The sequence below is a fragment of the Bemisia tabaci genome, chromosome 9 (genome assembly GCF_918797505.1).
Source record: "Bemisia tabaci chromosome 9, PGI_BMITA_v3".
Classification (NCBI taxonomy): domain Eukaryota; kingdom Metazoa; phylum Arthropoda; class Insecta; order Hemiptera; family Aleyrodidae; genus Bemisia; species Bemisia tabaci.
In genome coordinates this window covers 11143110-11164314 of record NC_092801.1, presented here as the reverse complement: position 1 = coordinate 11164314, position 21205 = coordinate 11143110, and the positions used below count along the sequence as shown (strand labels likewise).

The window sequence follows — 21205 nt, the reverse complement described above, 5'->3', positions numbered from 1 at the left end:
ATTTTAAAAAATGACTTCTTTTTAGAGTTTTTTCAACTTTTTCTGTAAAACATCTTTAGTGTCGTGTAACTAAAACTGATACTTTGGGAGTTTTTTAACTTTACTTAAAGAGTTTTTTTTACTCAAGTTTTATGGCCTGTAAATTTTACCTAAAAAAACACCCTGAAAGGATTTCATAAAACGAACATATTAATAGTTTTTTTCCTCATTTATTTAAGAGTTGTACTTTTAAAATTTACGTAAAAGTTATTTAAACCGTACTTTTTGTCCAAAATTATTATATCACATTAATTGTTAGAAGTAGAAGCAAAAGTAAGTAAATCTAAAAAAGAAATGAGATATTTTATCAATACCCATAAAATATTTAGATCCGATTAAGTTGTTACAAGAATTAAGATTATAAAGATGGCGAATCTCTAACATTAGCTTAATGTCCAAGCTCATTTTCACGTTCACAATATTTTTTCTCAACTTTAAATTTTTAACCAGCAGAGGAAATGTGCGGCTTTAGTTAAGCTCTAAAGTACTCGTAGGTAACTTATCTTTTTCCATAGTGTAATTTTATTATCCCTTTTTAATTCAGTCTATTTAACGTTAGGTACTCTATAAAAATTATCATTTTTCAATCTCGATTCCTCCATCAGAAATAAAACGTTAGACCCGTGTAAATCTACCTTGGACCCTATTGGAGTTTTGCCATAGTTTCGCAAGAACGCGCAATGTAGTAACTTTCGAAATTCCCGCCGTGTGGGTTGACTAAGTCCTCCGATTGGCCACTGATAAGAAATGATGACAACAAAAAGAGCCCGCGAAAACCTTTGTAGCCGGGTTTGTTTTGGTTTGTACGTGCACGTGCCTACTCAGAAGGACACTAGTTGAACAATAATCATTGTAAGTAAGCTTTTTCGGTTTTCAATGATTCGTCAGAAATTTCTATTTTATGTTATCGTTAACGTTAGCTCACGTTTTAGACATGTATGAGAGGAACCGGCTTGATTTTGCCTCCTGCCTCATGGAGTATCTTTGTGAAGGCACTCTCCTGCCTCCTAATAACATCATGTATGCCCGATCTGCGTTTCCTCATACTTACCTAATTTAATTTATTTTGACAGTCCAGTCATTGATTTTCCTTGGTTTGATGTTTCTTTCCTCCGCTCCTCAGAGGTAAACTGAATCGGAAATTTCTTTTTTGGGTTCATTGGTATCAGTCACTGCCGACGGCGGAGAATTTCCTCCAAACGGAGTAAGAAACTTGATTCAAGTACTTCTAGTGCTATATTATCCCTCAACTTTTCACCTGTCATAGTGGATCAAATTTTTGTATGGCAAGGAAAGCTAAAGAGTGTTCATCCTCTTTTGAGATTAAAATGGTTTTTACATGTGCAGTAGATTAGTGTTCAACTACTTAGCAGGTACTAGATTTGGTGGAGCAGCGAAGAAATTTGATCACGATTATCCTGTTCCTCAAATGCCTTCTTATTTTTCAATTCATACTTACTTACAGTTGTCTGTTCGATTTTGACTATTACAGAAGGTATCTTAAGGAGTCAAAAATGGCATCAACCTCGAGCAAAGAAGAAGATGACTCATTTGCCAACAACGTGACCCCTGGCACTGGCAGTATTGACGAGCTGGACTGGCAAGGGACAAAGAGCTATTTGAACGAAAGTTGCCATCACCTATTTGAAAACAAACTGCTTTGTGATGTAGAATTTGTTGTAGGCTCTGGTGCGGATACAGAGAAAATACCTGCACACAAGTTGATCTTAGCTGCACGAAGTGCAGTGTTTTTTGCAATGTTTAGTGAGAAATGGTCCGCTGAAAGCAGTGAAATAAACGTGGAAGATGTCGAGCCTGCCGCATTCAAACAAATGCTAAAGTGAGTGTTGTACGGTATCAATATGAGACAAACCCACCCTTAATTCAAATCAGTATCGCAGCGTTAATAGTTATCTCTTTATCTGAAAGTCCCAACAGTATTGGGAAAGGGTATGTTATAGTATTGTTGAGACCTGATAACTTATGAGGTAGGAACTAATTTTGCCAGGGAAGATACTATCATATTGGAGCTTGAAATTAGCATGATACTGCGCTGATGCTCTTTATAATGTGCTGAATGTTTATTTCCACTGTGTTGCTGTTACTTGCTGCACGACACTTTTTTGGTCAATATTAGGAAGCGCCATTGTATTAAAACCCTTTGGCAATATTGTACCTATATCTCCTACATACATCGATGGCCAAAGTGTGAAACCATGCACTTATCTCCATTGTGGTGCATCAGAATTTCTGTTCCGAAGTATTTTGTTCTTTAGAAGAGACTCCCTAGCTTGAAATATTTACAGAATATTCTGCTAACCCATGAAAATTAAGGAAGTTCTCACAAAATTAAGTTTGTTAGTGTTCCAAAGAAATAATAAAGTAGGTACGACAGGAAGTCTGCTATGTTACCAACAGAGGTATGTGGTTTCGCTCTTTGGCCATCAATATCCTTCCTTAAAAGCACTATCACGTAAAAATTGTTTAAATGTTGTCAGACCACTGTTGCCTGGTACATCAATCGTTTTCAAAAACGATGAAAAGCTTTTTGCCCCTTTAAATAAATGAGAATCATTGAACCAGAGGCAACATGTTTTAGTGGCCTTCCAAGAATTATATAAGCTACTTGAGGGAGAGGGTGTCTCAGGTAGCCTTACTAGGTCCTACGAAAGGGGGGGAGGGAGGGTCAAGCCTAGTCTTATGTAAGCCCATCATTTAATTAACAGGTGTCAATATGACAAAATTTTTCACGGTAATTTTCAGGCTTTCTCTGTCACTTTCTGAAAAATTAGGGGGGGGGGGGGCAGCCCTGTCTTAGGCAATCTAAAACGGGGGTGAAAGGTTGTCTTTCGGGTATTTTACAGTGTGGAGGGGGGTATAAAGGCAGCCAAAATGCCATTAGTAATACTTTGAAGGCCGCAATGTTTGAGAGAAAGTGAAGTTTAACTGTCAGATTCACTAAAGAATGTGTCACCACACCAGGGTGTCTACAAGTTCGAAAATAGTACTGATTTTTCTAGGACGGTCCGGAAGTACTGAAATAGTGTGGAAATTCTGCAAGAAGGTCCAGAATTGTTTTCATTTTTGTCGCAATGCGAGCAAGAAATTCAAATTTTTCGAACTTGGTCAAATGGAGGTACTGAAAAAGTATTGAATTTTTCTGTTGAGGTAGGTAGGTACTGAATTTCTTGGGAATGCACTGAAAAAGTACTGATTTTTGGCCAGCCTGTTTTAGTAGACACCCTGGTCACTGAAAATTGAAGACTTCATGAGGAGAGAAAATTCGAGCGCTATAGACACACCGTTTTCAATGAAATAATGTCTCGTTTTTTTCTTTAGTAAGTTTTATCCCTAATTTTCGGAATCAACCATCTTTAACTTAAAAAAATTGGCAGGAAGAATTTATAATCTCCCATCCAAAGAATTTTGTTGATATTAAGATCTTCAATGTAGTATGAAAAGTTGAACAAAGGAAAATCTGGTTTTCTATTTTTTGTTTCAGATTTTTGTACTCGGATAAGATAGACCTTAGTTTGGAAACGGTCACTGCGATAATATATGTGGCAGAAAAATACGCCATCACTGCCCTTAAAAATCGCTGCTCTGATTTCCTCTCGGATAACTTATGCACAGAGAATGCATGTAATATTTTGATAACAGTAAGAGCAATACATTATTATGGCTAGCTTAATATATTTAAGTACATTTGAATCTTTCATTTTCCCAGTAAAAGTAAGCGTTTGGATCATCAGCTGGTTACTTTCCTTTTCTCCTTATTCAACTGGGTATATTGCTACATTACCATGATGTCCTTGGGTCCAAATGTCATCTTAATTGAAACTTTATTTCAACATTTTGCCGATATTGTTTCAACTTCTTGCAATTTTTTCTCTGGAAAATTCTACTCTGGAGTATATATGTAGAAATTTGACTGTACCTGTGATCTATGAAAAGGGGGACCCCATCTACAGGGATAAAATATTATTTAACTTTTTGCCAACACTTAAACCATGTTTTTCTACAATCTAAGAATTTTTGTCCCAGAACTTCAGGACTAATTGGTGAGATTTTAGGGTCAAATTTCCTGTAAACGGCCATAAATTGACTCCGCGGGGATTGTACAAAACTTTGTGGGATGATTGTATAGGCCATATTGGGCCTACATCTGGCTGCTTTTAGGCGAAAACCGCAGGGAAACAGCGTTGCCATTTTTTAAAGTCGTAACCTTCAAACATCCATAACTTTCGCAAAAATGCAGTTACAGCGCTCGTATTTATACCAAAAAGTGCAGAAAATTTTGTTCTATCGACTTATGCAGAGGAAAATTTTATTTGAGTCCATTGTTGCCACGTTTTGGCCATTCTTTTGAATTTTCATTACGATTAAAAATCACGTTATCGCCTAAAAGTGTGTTTGCAGTTGGTGAGGATTGAATAAAAACCTGTCGGAATTATTGTTCGTTTGATTCCGCATCCACTGATATGTTATACTTTTCTGAGAGGCTTAGGGAATCCGAGCTACAGCGATTTAAAAATTCGGCAACACGCCCGATGCCCGATTTTGACGCTCGTTCAGGTACGTTTCGCGACTCCGTGTTGAAGCAAAACGCCGAGACAAAACAAAATTCGAAGAGCCACTTGGATTGCATTTTGCAAAAAGGAACCACTAGCATTGCAATGTTGCTAAGATTGTGCAACTTCTTTTGTCTTGGAGGAAAAACCCGATTATCCCTTAATAGTTTCTATTTTACTCGCTAAAAACTGTAAATTTAAGACAAAAATTACCATCTAAATTTCATAGTTTTTCACAATTTCCGCAATTTTATTGCAAAGGATGAAGTTGCACAATCTTAGCATCATTGCAATGCTAGTGGTTCCTTTTTGCAAAATGCAATCCAAGTGGCTCTTCGAATTTTGTTTTGTCTCGGCGTTTTGCTTCAACACGGAGTCGCGAAACGTACCTGAACGAGCGTCCAAATCGGGCATCGGGCGTGTTGCCGAATTTTTAAATCGCTGTAGCTCGGATTCCCTAAGTCTCTCAGAAAAGTATAACATATCAGTGGATGCGGAATCAAACGAACAATAATTCCGACAGGTTTTTATTCAATCCTCACCAACTGCAAACACACTTTTAGGCGATAACGTGATTTTTAATCATAATGAAAATTCAAAAGAATGGCCAAAACGTGGCAACAATGGACTCAAATAAAATTTTCTTCTGCATAAGTCGATAGAACAAAATTTTCTGCATTTTTTGGTATAAATACGAGCGCTGTAACTGCATTTTTGCGAAAGTTATGGATGTTTGAAGGTTACGACTTTAAAAAATGGCAACGCTGTTTCCCTGCGGTTTTCGCCTAAAAGCAGCCAAATGTAGGCCTCAAATGGCCCATACAATCATCCCACAAAGTTTCGTACAATCCCCACGGGGTCACTTTTTGGCCGTTTTGCATAACCCTCTTTCAAACACTTATTTCTCGAAATAGCAAAAACTGCACTTATCCGACTTGTCTTCCAAGCCCCTCAATTATTCTTTTAAAAGGAAGTATTAATTGCCTTTTACTCATTTATTTTTCAAGGATAACTCAGTTACAATGAAGAAATTACATAACTAGCAATAAGTATTGAAGCTTTATTATGTTTGAAATTCCAGTTTGATGAAAGAATCAATGAAATATTTCTGTTATCTTTTTTTTTCAGTCGAGACACTTCAACATGGATAAAGTGGTCAATGATTCTTTAGACATCATTGCTAAAAACACTGAATTGGCTCTCAAAGCGGAAGACTTTGTAAATATTCATCTAGAAACTTTGTGTTTGATTTTGGAAAGATCAGACTTACGAATCAATGAAATAGTGCTATTTGAAGCTGTTGATCGGTTTGTCTTGCTTTATGTTTTCTCATTATTTTAATTACAGTATAAAATGAAAACTCTCTGTTTTAACTTCTGGACTTGATGAAATTGAAATAATCTTGACACTGGAAACATTATAAGGGTATCAAGGCCAGCCCTGGAATTTTTAATAAACAAACCATAACTGTCGTAGAAACAAATGGAATGCAAATTAAATCAAATGTTTAAACAAAATAATCTCGCATAAAATAAAAATTCTAAGATTTCACCATTAAGAAAGTATTAAAATTGCAAAATTCTCAGATGGGACCGACAATTATTAGCAATATCCAAGAGCGTACAAATGTAGCAAGACATTCTGCGTATTCTGCACTAAAAAACCAAATGTTGTGCTCCAGGAAGTCGACATGAAAGTTCTTTGAAACCATCCATGCCTTTAATCTTTATAATCATCTTCATGATCATATGTGTGAGGATATTACCAAGCAACTTAACTTATGTTCCTGGTCTCTATGTGGCATTATTATGATCTTATGTTTTTCTTTAAACTTCTTAATAATTTTATTGATTCTCCTATTCTTCTTAGTTCCATAAATATTCATGTTCCTCCTTGATATCGTCGTATTTTAAATTGATTATTTGTCATCCCTTCTCGTTTTGTTACCTGGAAGCATAGGTCTCTAATTCTCAGGATTCTAGATTTTGCAAATAGTTGTCCTGGGTGGATTCAATTTTATGGCCTGAGCATTTCTAATTTCAAGTCTTTAGTGAAAGAACAGGTTCTTGTTAATGATTAAGCATATTCTTTTTAGCCCATTTTGTTGCATGTATTGTTGCCTTTGTTATTATTTTGTATGTAATTGGGACTTGTCCCGTCAAAATTTGAAAAATAAAATGAAATCAAATAAATGATATGAGAACCCTAAATTTAATTTCAAGGCCAAAACATGCAATGTGCATCTCTTAGTGATTAACACACGGATAAAGTTGTTTTTCATTTTTATGTTGTAGATGGGCTGAGAAAGCATGTATCAAAAATAATCGCTGTGTCTCTGTGACGCACAAAAGGCAGTTCTTGAAAAATGCCCTCTTCCTCATAAGATTTCCAGTAATGAAACCAGAAGAATTCTTGTCGAAAGTTGCCACATCTGGTCTTCTTTCATCAGAAGAAGAAGTATCCGTCCTTCGCTTGTTCACCTTGAGTTCAAAAACAGGAGACTGCCGTTTCAGCACAATACCACGAAGATCATTTTTAGTCATTAATCGTTTTCAACATGAAGTAACTGGTGGAAGATTTGGTCTGTCTAATCCAGCCACTTATCACACAATTGGGTAGGTTTAATTTCTCTCCGAATCCGTCTCCTCGATCTTTAAAGGCAGTTACAAGTAGAACTTCTACCTATCAAATTACTTAGGTGGATCAAAATGTAAGTGTTCCTGAACTACATTTGCTAGTTTCTATCCAATTTTAAATATGTCACTCGGAAAGGGAGATGAAATTTTTCTATTTATTGCAGCATGGCTGCGATTTTAATTCGGCCACAATTAGTTGAGCTTTGTTAATGTACGCAAAATGTGTTCTAAAAGTTTCCGTTTGTTCGGAAGGTAAAGTTCTCAGGGTGTTCCTCAGGACTTTAGTTTGCTTCCCTGCCACAGGATGCAAGAAACTAAGAATCATCCTACTACAAATTTTAATCAACTAGGGGTATGCTCCCTGACAGGTTGAAACCAATTGAAGCGCTTTGCACCTCAGGCATTATGTGTTACTCTTAAGATTTTATATAATTGAGTAAGATATACTTTTTTTTTGTTGATCTCTACAATGCTCCCAGGGATGACATAAACAGACAAAACTTGTAAACTTGACAGAGACGAGAGTAATATGAGTACGCTGTTAGGGATATGTCTAATCTTTTTACATTGCATTACAGGAAAACCAAATCAGTAGGAAATGTTTGCTCAGAGCATTGTACAGATCAATAAAAGAAGCCTACTGACCATTCCTTACCTTAACTCCCATCCTTTTTTATTAAAGTTTCAGTGTTACTCGCATGATTAAGGTGATCGGAGTTGGACTCTATGGCACGGCAAATGTTAAATATAATGTCGAGATTATTTTGCAAGAAACTATAAACTCTGATCAGAAATCATATAAGGATAAGCTTATTCTTACTGGAATGCATTATTGCTCTGACCGAATTTTCAGGATTTTCTTTCCCGAACCAATTGAAGTGGACCCTAAGAAGTGTCCATATCGTCTTCGAGCAAAAATCAAGGTAACACTTCATATTTATCACACCAAGTAGTTCTATAATTTCCAACCGTAGCTGTATTCAAGTTTCTGCTGTCTAGTGTTTTTTATATAGTTTTATCTTTTAATTAAATCAGTGAAACATATTTTCTTTTCACTTGTGATGCATATGTTAAGGGTAATGTTGAAAGACTGGGTAGTTACCGACTTTGGCGGGGTGCTGTCAACGTTTTCCAGATAATGCCGGCATTAACTAGTCCCGTTGGGCAAAGTCAGAAATAAGTTTATTTGAAAATAAAAAACCGGCGCTCCCCCCCCCCCCCCCGACTCGCGCATATTTTCACCCTTTTTTTAGGTGACCCATGCATCCGTAAGAAGCAAAGTGTATTTCCTGAAGTGGGAGGTGAGATTTTTTTCAAAAACAGATTCCTTTCCCTGACCCTCTGTGCGATGAAAAGTTAATCCAATAACTTCCTTTCCCTGATCCCCCTGACCCACTGTGCGACGAGCAGTTCGTCCAAAATCTCCCTTCCCCTGCCCCACTGTGTGACCGCCCTCTCCCCCGCCCGCCATGAATGTTCAAAGCTGGCCATTCTGAAATGGTTGGGCCGATATCGCTCAAATTCATTACCTACCAAAACAGTCCTAGGGGAGAACTACCCCGACTAAAATTTCAGCTCAACCTGTTCATTTTAACTTACGTTATTGAGTGGACAAGATTTGACCTCCCCGCACTTTCAAGCTCCACCCCTTAAAATTTATTGCCTTAAATTTTGATTTTTTTTTTTTTCACAGAAAAGTAGCTCTAATGAGGCTCTACAAAATGCAAAAAATTTGCTCAAAATATCTTGCAACGTAACAAAGATATAACTACCCAAAAATCGAAATATCTTTTTAAGGCCACAATACATATACATATTTTGTTCAAGCACCTTTAAGTAAATGTATCAAACAGCATTAACAAAATACATACGTACATACATACACACATACATACACACCCACAAACGTATCTACTAACCAACCATACACACACACTCCCTCACCTACAAACGTATCTACTAACCAACCATACACACACACTCCCTCACCCTTACTCACACCCTCCTTCCGCAACACACACACCCACCCTCACACGCACACAATATTGAATGGCATATATTTTCAAGATCTACGACCCAAACCTGGTGCTCTTCACAAGGTCTCAGGTCTGGGTCTGACATCATGAGAGAATGCAATAGTGTAACTTCTTCCCAAAATACACTGAGAGTAAAAAACTTATAAGTTAGGACCCTCTTCACTACACATTTACACAATTTATGTATTTATTCTGCATCTACTTATACAAGGATTTCAAGAAATTGGACTGGAGGTTCATTTTTACCACAGGGAGTGCCTCAGAAGAACCCAAAGTGGTGCTGTCATTTTGACTTAAGTATAGAAGCCCAGCAGAAAAGGAGGATTTAAACTTATGTACTAACCAGTCTAACCCAGTTTTCAAACCAACAAAGTGAATCCCCTGTCAGCTGATTGCGGCTGTCGGGGGGGGGGGGGGGGACTGGTCACCCGTTCCTGGCACATGCGAGCAGTAGTTGCCGGAACTCGGTTTTCGCCCCGCTTTCAGACAGAAAAGAAAGAAAGAAAACAAACCAACAAAGTGTCATGATAAGTCATGTGTTTTGATGACATGGAATTCTTTTTGAAACCTAAATTAAATGGAAATTTGAAGTAATGGGGAATGCCTCAAAGACTTATGTATATTTTAAGACAATTACCATGACGCTGGTCAATCATAATCATTCATGATTTACATCCTCTCAAACTGTCTTTTTCTTCCTCATTATTTTCTGCTTTTCAATTTCATATTGTGTTTCTCTCGTGGATATGTAATTATTAATGCCTAACTATTTTTAATTCTGTTCTGAAGGGAAGTTATTCAATGTATGGATCTGGCGGTATTCAAAATGAAACAACTATCACTAAAACAAGTGATAATGAAGGCGAAACAGTCACCATAAGCTTCTCTAACATCGATAGTGTGACAATAAAAGAATCAGACCGTGGTTTTCTGTCCAACGTTACCTGTGGGCAGATCCCAGAATTGCTCTTTGAGCTTTGAAACATTCATCAGCACTCGGGTCTGTGTGCAAACTGCTCAAAACTTGAATTTTTTCTCATTTTAATGATATTCTGAGGGCTTAAAAGTAATCACGAATTTAATGAAATTGTCAACGAAACGTTAACATCATATTGTTCAACAAAAAGCGTTTGGGGAGCTAAATTTCAATTTAGTGGGTCTGTTTCATTCAAGAGATACAGCCAAGTGATCTAATCCACAGGTAAAATCTTTTGTATATCCTGAAGGCACATCATTAAAGTCTGCATTCCCTTCTTTAATGAGCAATTTTCGCATTTGTGACATGCGTTTTCAAATTTTCCGAGTTTGAGAGATTTTCTTTGGCTTTGGGGACCAGGTTTACCTAGGAGGAGATGTTTGAAGTTCTTGTCAAAATAAATATAATCTTGCAAACTATCTCTTGCGTTAGATTTCAATAGTTTTCAAGCGTTTGTTTGCTCCTTATTTCTTCGTGTTGCAAAAATAAAAAGTTTAAATCAAAAAATTATCTACAAGAAAAGGTTTTAAGAGTTTACGAGTTCGGTCTTTTAGGTCAGATTTTCTTGCATCTCCATCTGGGCCAACCTAATTGCTGACCCCTAATTGAATTAAGAAAAACTGCCCTCAGACGCAGCAAATTCGTAATAACGTGCTATGAACCAAATACATCGATAAAGCACTGAAAAATACACACCTGACTCTTCGATGAGCTCATCAAGATTTTGATGGGATTTAACCCATAGACAATCAATTCACTTGTATGAATCTCTTGCGTCCAACGGACCCACTTAGGGCCGCACCTCAATTCTCAAGACATTTTTCCAATCAAGTAAGTACCTTAAACTGAATATGTCTTATTTCCAAACTAGATTCTTGTTTTGCATTTAATTTAATCATTCAACTTTATGACATAAAAACATAGTCCACCCGTCTTAAAAAATGGATCCTAAGCTGAATCATTTTATAGGAAATTTTAATATGTCTTAGTGGCTCAAGAGAAGAACCTAAGAACAAGTGTAATCAGATGCATTATCCAATGGGAACGCAGACATTGACAAATGGACCGCGGTAAGCAAAAAGGAACCAAGAATCAGCTATTGACAAATTCAATTCGGCAATTCAATATTTTACATGAAAACGGTTTTAAGGATTTTTGTGCAAATTCAAGTGAATTTTCTGCATATTATGAAGCAATTTCCTTTAAATTTTTCAAAGGGATCCGCAGAAATGTTCTCTCGTAAAAGTTTATTGCCTAGTTAAATTTGGCAATAGCTGATGTGGCTTGGTTTCTTTCTGCTAAACGCGACCTAAGCACTTCCTGCGGTCAAGTAGCACTTTTTACAAGTAGCCGGAGATTATTCCTGAAAGTTTCAATCTGGAAAATAAATTAGAACAGACTTAGAAGGGTGTCAAGTTGACACTCTCCGCGGTATATTTTCAGCCAGTCAACCATCTGAGTTTTAGTTGGCGCCACAATCTTGGATCCACACTACCTGTAGTTAAAAAAGTGGTCGCGCAACATCAGTTCCAATGATCGATTATGAAAATGAAACAGTATGGCAAGGATCCATTTCAAGCATATATGTAGTGGAAAGATTTCAGAAATTTTTTTCAGCCCTCAAAAGTCAGCACAGTATGTCTCATGACACGTGTCTGTCATGTGTGTATTTGTAGTGTAACTTGATTGTGTTTACTCACGTGTCTCCATTATTGTAATTTTTAGGCTGTAAGTATCGTATATTCAATTTTTGTGCTAAATTTATCTATAACCAAGTGCCATTATATGTTCGATTTATTGCCTTCTAATTTATCCTAAGGACTGCACCTGCAGTCTCATCTAAAATATTTAAGTCAAGACTAAAATTCTACTTATATCTTGTATTATCAAATTAGAATGAAATTTATGGAAAGCTACCACAGATTGTTGTTGCAACCAATTATTATCCGATCGCATAAATATTGAACATTTTTTAACCGAAGAATGATTCATCTCCTCAGAATGCCTATTTGCCAGTTAATGCCAGTATAATGGAGAGAACACAAACAATAGGTTTGGTAAAGAATTCAATTTTATGATGAGTTTAACCCCGTACTCTCTGTAGTGAATCCTCATTATACCTTATGTGACCTATCAAGGCCTATCTAAACTTTTAATTAAATTTCTTCAGGACAGTTATTTCAAGTTTCTCACTACTAAATTATATTTTCTCACTCAGCTGCCTTTTCCATTCTATGAATAATTGTGTTGTCCCAAACTTTAATTGTGTATTTTTTAATGTTTGCATATTTTATTTTTCTACATTTCTTTTTATTTCTCTACATTACACATTTATTTTTCTACTTTATATGTTTTTTATGCTCATTGTTCATTTATTCTTCTATGTTACCTACAATGTTACCCATGTTTAATTAAAACTGTTCAATTTCAAAACTGCTCTGATTTTATGCCCTCCTGAAACCGCGTCTTACAAATAGGATAGTTCACGTTCTTGGAAAGTTCGATGTCCCATTGAATTTTTGCAGGAAATAACCTAACAACATTCTGTTCTTCTTTAATGACCGAAATAATTTAAAAGATCAAGGGTATCAACAAATGCAAATGATGATGTCCAATAAAGGTTATTGGAGAAGGGGAAGGGGTTATTCCTAAACTATCTAGAGCTCTAGAAAAAAGGTAGAGGGAGCCGTATTATAGAGGTCGGCTCTTGAGTAGAGGGCTTCATTGAAAAATGAGACAGCAATATCCTTTTGAACCTAAGAATATTAAATGTTTTGCTCACATGTGATGATTATCTTTTTGAAGAGGAGAAAGGGGGGAGTAGATTAAGCTGGCAGCAATGTTAAACAATTCACACTAACATCGACATGTAACCCCACTGTTGCTACATTTCTGACATTTTGCAAGGGCGTCGTTGAAAAATATTTGTTTTCATCAAAGTGGATTTTGAGAAAGTGGCTTTGGACATATCGGTCCTAAATTCCGCACCAGGGCGTCAGATCAGCCTAAAAACATGATGGTGTGTCTCCCAAGACAGTCTGATATTTTATTTTCATAACAAAGATCAATTTTAAAGTTCGCCCTTCTACAGACTAACTCTTAAATGGCTTGAGCAAGGAGCTGTAACAGTAAATTGAAAGTCTCTTTTATTTTGCTTTCCTTTACCCTTTCATCTATGATAACTTTTTCTCTACAGCTTTGGATTAGCCGAAAAAATGAATCATAGCCGAACGGAAATTTTCAGTTCTTGTATAAAAAAGCCACTTTTACAGTGCTCTCTGGCGCTCTGTGACACCTAGCCGTCAAAGTCCCCTATCCTCCCAAAGCCCCTCAGGGAATTGACACTTCCTCATTTCTTCCAAAACCTCCTGCCGCCAGGCGAAATTTTCAGTTCTTCAGGATGGCATTTTGTCTCCTGGATTCAAAATGAAGAGTGAAAAGAGGCGCAATTTCACCCGAGACCTGTGGGGAGCAGAGGTTGTTCAAAGGAAGTACTTTGAACAATCTTGATTTGTAAAGGTAAAATTTACTTTGAAAACTGAGCAAAGTTGCCCCGAAAAGAGGTCCAATTTCGAATACAGGGGGTGGGAGGGCGTCATAGGGCTCCCAATCTGCACCTTTAATTGGCGTCTTGGGTAATCAACGAAATCCAAGATTCATAGATGCATATGACACATTGTAGCATGAGGACATGTGTTGATGCATGTAGATCGTAAGTTGGAGCCTGTAAAACCAACGTGTTCGTTGTTTCAAACGAACCTTAAAACCCAGAGATGAAATCCATCACAAAAACATCGGTAGGAACGGAGAACAGACTGTGCAGACCCAAGTTCTGGAATTGTCATTCAATTCGCTCACCACGTGTAAACCACAACTTGAAAGGCTTTACTGATTTAAGGTACCTATACCAATGTAAAATTTTCAATTTTGGGTCCCCTCTCAAACTTTAATCCTTCTTTTAAAGTCGAACTCTTCAAGAGATAGGTGACTAATAAATGGTAAACGGCTATCATTCTGATGGTTTATTTCTTTTCAATGATTTCTCTCACACCAACAAAAAGAATGTTGCAAACATATCACAGATTGAAAGAAATTTGTTTAGATTCTAAGTTAAAATTAACATCGTCAAAAAAATAAAAAAAAAATTTCATACCATCAATAATTGAATCAGTGAGAACGAAAACACACCAACCCGGAAAAATGAAAATTATCAAGACACACACAAAACTGCACAGTAGGTGAAGAAGTTAGTTTAAGAAAAATACTTTTGCTTCCGAAAGTACTTAGGGACACTTAAAAGGTCCAAGTTGGAACAGATGCGCTAACTTCAATGACCTTTATGTAAATTAACTGTCTTTAATGGAAGTTGAGCATTTTCGAGTTACCGAGTTGGTGTGTTTTCGTTCTCACTGATTCAAATTCAAAAACCATTCTTGGAATTTAGATTGATAATTTTAATTCTATAACATATCTTGCTCAAAGTAAGAAAATCAAGAGATACAGGTGTAAAAAAATAAAACCAAAAAAGCTACCAATATAAAGAGAGATTATAGATTAATACCTCAGCTTAAGTACAACTGGAATAAGGCTAAAGGAAGGTAAAGAGTTGCATAGGCAAAGATCTTGTTCAGACACTTTCATGGATCCAATATTTTAATTGCACTTTCTTCCAACAATCCTACAACGCTGTTAAAGAAAGAAACAACTTATACAGTGTTTTTTTCGGTCTGCAGATTATCTGCAGAGCCTCTGGTCTCAATTACTGTGCATAGCCGGGGTTCTACTGTAATTTGGAAAATGTTTAAGTAATGAACTCTAGAAAATTGCTTGCAATATCCCAGAGATCAAAAGCTAATGATGAGATTCAACATTTCAGATTCTTCATTTTCACTGGTTTTTAATTAACTCAGAAATAAATGCGTTTACATTCAGGTCAAATTTTCAATGCAAAATTTCCTAAAAATGGTAATTTATAGGAGCACAAAAACTTAAAAAAATACACTGAGCAAACCTAAAAAAAAGTCGAAATTGTTCAGGTATCCCAGTTTGCAAAACGGTTCAAAAGGAAACTGAGTTGTTTCAAGTAAAACACAGTAATTTAATTCTCTGCAATTTCTACTCTTTTTTTTTCCTGCGAAAAGACTCCATTTCAAATTTTGACATCCTTTTCCATTTTGAATTTTGAAAATGTACCCGTTTCTGTTCCATTATTTCGCAATTTTTTTTCTTGTATGAATTTTTCTGTTTTTTGTGCATTTATCAATTCTCTAAGCATCATTCTAATCCTTCATTTACAAATTATCGATGGTGAAACTTCAGAAATGCATATCTCAGGTATGGTGTTTTGAAATCTCTGTTACTATTTTATTTATTAAAAGCAGACTGAACCAACATCATGGCTTGAAGTTTTCACAGTATATTCTTTGTAGAGAGAAGTAAATCACTAAAATTATTGAGGAAAATGACGTTCAGTATAGTTATCCATGTAGAGAATAAAGTGTGACAGGAAGTCTGCAACGCCGCAAACCGAGATATGCATTTCTACAGTCTCACTGTCTTTGTGTTTCTGTATGCAATATTAAAATTGCCTATACATTTTTTAGTTTCCTTCAGTCACATCTAGAATCAACAAACCATAATTTACTACAAGAGGTGGACAGAATTAGCAAACTACAATGATATTTTGATCCAATAAAAAGAAATTAGAAAAGTAGCTACTGACATGTAATTTACGTTCACCTAATGATGACAGAAAGATTTAGAAATGTTAGATCTGTTATTTTTTCTAACAGAATGGCAAGTATCAAGAAAGACCTTGATCGAAAATTTGATCAAGCGTGAGAGTTAAAATATCAATCATAAAAGCATTATTTTTTCATTTTTGATACTTCGTGATTAATGTGCTTTGACTAGTCTTTCCGGTGAAAAAAATCAGGATAAGATTAGAATTCTTCAGTATAAACATAGGAATACGTTGCTGTGCATGTGAACATATCTACATCACAGTGTTTAGAAGCATCCACGACTGAATCATTCTACCTTGTATGAACCATTTTACCAAATTTTCTGAAAATATCTGCAAATTTTGTTCATAAGTATTGATAAGGAACCTCTCTGTGGGTCTCCAAATCTGGAGGGCAATATTGATTTGTTTTGAAAATAAAAACTTCACAAAAGTATGCGACATCACAATGTAGATTCGCACCCATGCACAGCAGCTGACAACTAGGATTACAAATAAAAAAGACTAATTTTTCCGATAAAATATTGCACATTTGAAGGATTTCGATGAGTACTTATCATATCACTTGTGTGAGACAGATAAAGCTTAAGAGTTCTGGTTCAGGTTGCGAGATCGAAATTTTTATCCAACATGTTTGGATATGAATGTGATACACAAGTCATCCCTAGATTATGTACTAGAATCTGACTCTTCACTTGAACTGATGAGACAAAACAGTACTGCACATAGCGATTTACATGTTGGACAAAACTTATCCCCCGATAAATTCTCTTCCACCAAAAAATATGCGTTAAATATGCTTATCTGTGCTACATGGGATTTTACTTAAAAAAGAAACTACGAAAGAAAGGAAGTTATTGCGTGATATGCTTTGACAAAAGAAAAGGAAGCAGTCAGTAACATAACCAACGCACACTCGGTCGGAACTGATACAAATAACTTTATAATACTTACAAAAATTAGGATAAATAAATCCGAATTAGTAAAATCTCAATGAATTTAAAGTGAACCCGGTTACAGAAGCTCAGTTTCACTTCGGTGGAATGTATGACTTTATATTACCTATTATTCTAATCTGTTCATCTTTGGAGAGGCCCTGACTTTTCAGCCTATTCTGTATTTAAGGACAACATTTTGGAGAACAATGATAGTAAAGATTATACTTAGATGAAAAAAACCCACGATTGTATGACTGGTTGTATACCGATGAACTTAAGCTCAAAAAAGCAGAGGTATGCTTCTTTGATACAAACCACCCAAAATCGACTAAACGCTTGGTTGCGTTGGTAGTGTTTCATTTTGGTGGGAAATTTTGTCCACGGGGACAGGTGGGCCAGTAAGAATTGAATATTCCAGAATTGGAACCCTGTTTCTAACTTCCTGTCAAAACGAAACCAATTCAACTGAGCGTTTTCCTTGATTTTATGTGCTTGAATGGGGAAGAGCATAACTTCGTTCAACATACCTTATGAATTATTATTCTCAATTTTATAAAATAACTCCCTATCCAGTCGATTGATTGTCTTGTGGTGAATTTGTGTCTCGTCATGATTTGCTCACAAATTGGTCCCAGATCTGTTAAACCTAAACGGTTTATCGTTGTTCAGTTGAATGTACAAGTATGATTCTGATTGAGAAGAAAGAGCTGCACATCAGACAGTTATCAGAGGGTAAAATTTTGAAGCTTGAGACTCTACCTGATCACAATATAATGAGACTAAAGATCTTATTCTTACAAAAATTAAACATGTTAGCAGCTGTCATTTTTCATAAAAATAAGTCTTGAAAACCTTAATGTGTTCGTTAAAATTGGGGTGCAAGCTGACTGCTACGTCCAGTTTCCGTGACTTAGGCATATAACAAACTACACTGACAACAATCTATCTACTCAGCAGCCCAATAAATGGAACTTGGGTTTCTATTAGTGGGTCCTAATTATCCTCGGCTGACTTTAAGTTATGAATCATCAGAATAACTCATTTGAACCAATACTTTTCTTAGGGGCCCAAGTGCCAAAATCCAAGTTTGAAGAAAAACAGGTAAACTGCGCCATTCGGCTACCTCCCAATCTTTTGAGCCCAAAAATGTAAGTGTCTGAAGAATACTTATTTTAGATTTTGGCGCTTGGGCCTATACAAAAAATATCACTTCAATTGGAAATGTGTATACCTATATCCATACAAATGATACATTTATTATCTTCCCTGAATGCCAATCTGACATTGTTTTTCTTCCAAAAGATGCAGTCAATAACCAGCCTAAATTTTTACCTATTGGAATGGAACTCCTGAGGGAAATGGTTTGATCAATGTACCGTACCTATCAAGTCACACAGTCACATGCAATCCACTTGCAGTTTTGCCTCAGGTTGACAGGCAGCCTGGTAAAAAATTAAATGAGTCGTGCAAACACTCTTCTCAAGAAAAACTACCTACTTAGCTAGCCTCAGTAAGGGTTATTTAAGTTATGACTGTTTTGGTGCATCATTTACTATAATCCTTCCATTCACTATAACCGCTCCAAAAATGAACAGTAGACCGTACAATGTATTTGGAAGTACTAAGGCCTTCCCACTAAAAAAAAAAATAAATAAAAATTTAAAAAAATAAAATACAGCCAAAAGAAGGGGGTAACAGAGAGAGGAACTATCCAAAAATATAATACATTCTCAAAAACAATACGCAAAAAAGTTGGGCCCGATTATACATCTATTGTCAGAGAGTAGGGTCAATGGTTTGTTTTGCAAAATTAGTTCCTTAAGATTACTACAGGATCAAAATTATGGTCCGATAATTTTCCAATAAGTGGAAAAAAATACGTATCTACATTGGTTAATTTCTGCATTGACTCCGTACGAAGATAATTCTAGGATGTAAAAAGTCTATAAAAAGACTTTGTTCGCTTGCGTAGATCCAAGAATAATGAACGTTATTGCTTTTTGAGGACAGGTAACAAGGTAACAGCTATAAATGCAAACATTTTTTTCAAAATGGTTAAATAACAAAAGCAGGTTGTTCTATGGCTCTACCTTTTTTAAAGCTTAATGAAACAGTTATGGTACAGGTCACAGTATCCTATTTGCTAGAACGAAAATTATTGATTTGGTAGGTTTAATTTCCCTAGAGTTCTGAAGAAAGACTGAAAAGTGAAACAACTCTAAAAACCTGTCAGCATTTCAGAAACGTCCCAAAATTTATTCTTTCTCATGACACTCATCAGAAAAAATATGTAACTTTGAACTTTTTTTTTCGGATTGTTGTCGTTCAAATAATTTCAGGGAAATTCAAGTGAACTTGGGGCACTTTCCTTGACCTATTTTTGCTCCTTTTCTTCAAATATGCAAGAATTAAGAATTACTGAACTATCTAATTGAGGTACCACTGTATTCCAAAATACTAGCTTTTAAAGATTCATAACTAAGCTAGGCTGCACTGAATGAAATTCTAGTATTTTAAATCTTTTCTTGGAAAATTAAAGATACATTTTTAAACATTAATGGTCAAAATTCCAATTTGAAAGATGTGAGGTAATTTTTTTCTTTCAATATTCAAACCTTTGACACCCTTAAAAAATGAAAAATCAACAGCGTTCATCTTTTTGACCCATGTCTGGGGACAATTATGGAGTAAGTTTGAAGAGCTGGTAGATAAGGACTTCTCTTCAATGGAATAGGAGGTCTGGGTGAGTTTTCAAAGTGGACCAAAGGATCACTTGGGAACACTGTAAGCAAGGCCAATTAACACGAAAGTGTTCCCAGAGACAATCTCTGGCAATGCAGAGACTTTAGATTATTGAGAAAGTACTTCAGCAGAAAGCTGCTCATCAAAAGAATCAAAGAGCCCTTAAGGCTGTATGGCAAAGAACCAACCTCAGTAGATTAAAATTTACTGATAACCGGAGTGGAAACGGGTTACTGGGTCCATCATAAGAAATCATAATACGGCAGGTGTGATAAAATACTAGGAACAGAGCTGCCAGTCAATAGAGCAGATTCACAGCAACACTGTTGTTCCTAGAATCAAAATTTGAAGCAATTAGACCTGTACCTTCGAAACGTCAAGATTCAAAGCTGTCCTGCGACTTCAAAATATCTCTTTGAATTTCACAAAGAAATGAGAACCTATACCTCATGACAATACTTGGTAAAAATGATGAGAATGTTTTCCGTCCACTAAGTATTTGTCAGATAGAGAACGAATTCAAGTAACAAGAAATACTTATCATAATAGAAAGATTTTTGGTTGTAAGTTTGGTGAGGTAGCTCTCGGAGGGATTAAAGAAGGCTCAAGCCAGGAGCTTGGTGTTTAGATCATGCCAAATCCTTCCGTCCCTTCACTTATTGCCAGTAGCAGAGCCTTTTCAAACTGTTCGTAAGTATCATAGTCCGGCAAGCATAACTGGTTGAAACTGTAGACAAAGACAGAAAAAAATTGATTTTAGAGGCACTTATAAACATTAAATAAGAGAGAATCATGATATTCAACTTGCAGATATTTTACAATCTCCTACAATGTAACAAGTATTCAAAAAGTTGGAACAAAATTCTTGTCAATTTTCCCATCATTTTTTCGTTCAATTCTTTTTCTCCCCTGAGTCTCTTTGCCCTTTTATTACCATGCTAGATTCAGCGAGCGCATGCCCCACAACAGAAATTGGTTTATCATGCAAACCAATGGGCCTATTGCAAACTTTTGATGAGCAAAAATAAGAGTTATTCCTTACATATTATGTATCAAAAATCATGATGAGCGCATCGGCAAAGTCTGAAATGCACTCATAACTTCACAATCTGCGTAGGAAATTTGCGGTTTTTTGAGCTTCCCGCTTCAAAAACGATACTACGGCACAGGTGAGCATTTTGTTAGAGGAGTCGTTCCATCGTCGGCAATATTCATCATGGCCAAAACACGTGTAACGGGACGAGATAACACCTGACCAGGATAAGAGCAAATAACAATCGGCGTGTCTACGTTCATATTTTCCTCGCCCGCCTTGATTGACCTTGATCTCTCCTCAAATTACGCGCGAAACTGCGGAAGCGTCGGCCATGATGAATACTGCCGACGATGGAACGACTTCTCTAACAAAATGTTCACCTGTGCTGTAGTATCGTTTTTGGAGCGGGAAGCTCAAAAAAACGCAATTTTCTTACGCAGATTGTGAAGTTATGAGTGTATTTCAGACTTTGCCGATGCGCTCATCGT

At 36.2% G+C, this 21205-nt stretch overlaps 2 protein-coding genes across 6 annotated transcripts in view; one reads left to right on the top strand and one right to left on the bottom strand.

The window, feature by feature from the left end:
• Positions 1 to 775: 775 nt before the first annotated feature.
• LOC109030410 (BTB/POZ domain-containing protein 2) lies at positions 776 to 12691 on the top strand. Of its 4 annotated transcripts, none has more exons than XM_019041360.2 (7): positions 776 to 891; positions 1532 to 1879; positions 3542 to 3698; positions 5739 to 5917; positions 6905 to 7225; positions 7929 to 8169; positions 10072 to 12691. In XM_019041360.2, exons 2-7 carry the CDS (start codon positions 1554 to 1556, stop codon positions 10261 to 10263), a joined length of 1416 nt encoding a protein of 471 aa, XP_018896905.2. In that variant the 5' UTR covers positions 776 to 891; positions 1532 to 1553; the 3' UTR covers positions 10264 to 12691. The 4 variants fall into 4 exon arrangements, with proteins under 4 accessions (XP_018896905.2, XP_072160700.1, XP_018896903.2 ...); XM_072304599.1 differs by having other exon boundaries at positions 867 to 895; XM_019041358.2 differs by lacking the exon at positions 776 to 891 and adding an exon at positions 930 to 1059.
• Positions 12692 to 14265: 1574 nt separating this feature from the next.
• Positions 14266 to 21205, bottom strand: part of LOC109030402 (apoptosis-resistant E3 ubiquitin protein ligase 1) — a 61032-nt gene continuing 54092 nt past the window's right edge. For both annotated transcript variants that reach the window (XM_019041346.2, XM_019041347.2), the window contains one exon: positions 14266 to 20408. In XM_019041346.2, the coding sequence (XP_018896891.1) occupies positions 20306 to 20408 (103 nt within the window). In that variant the 3' untranslated portion in view covers positions 14266 to 20305. The remainder of the gene's footprint in view (positions 20409 to 21205) is intronic.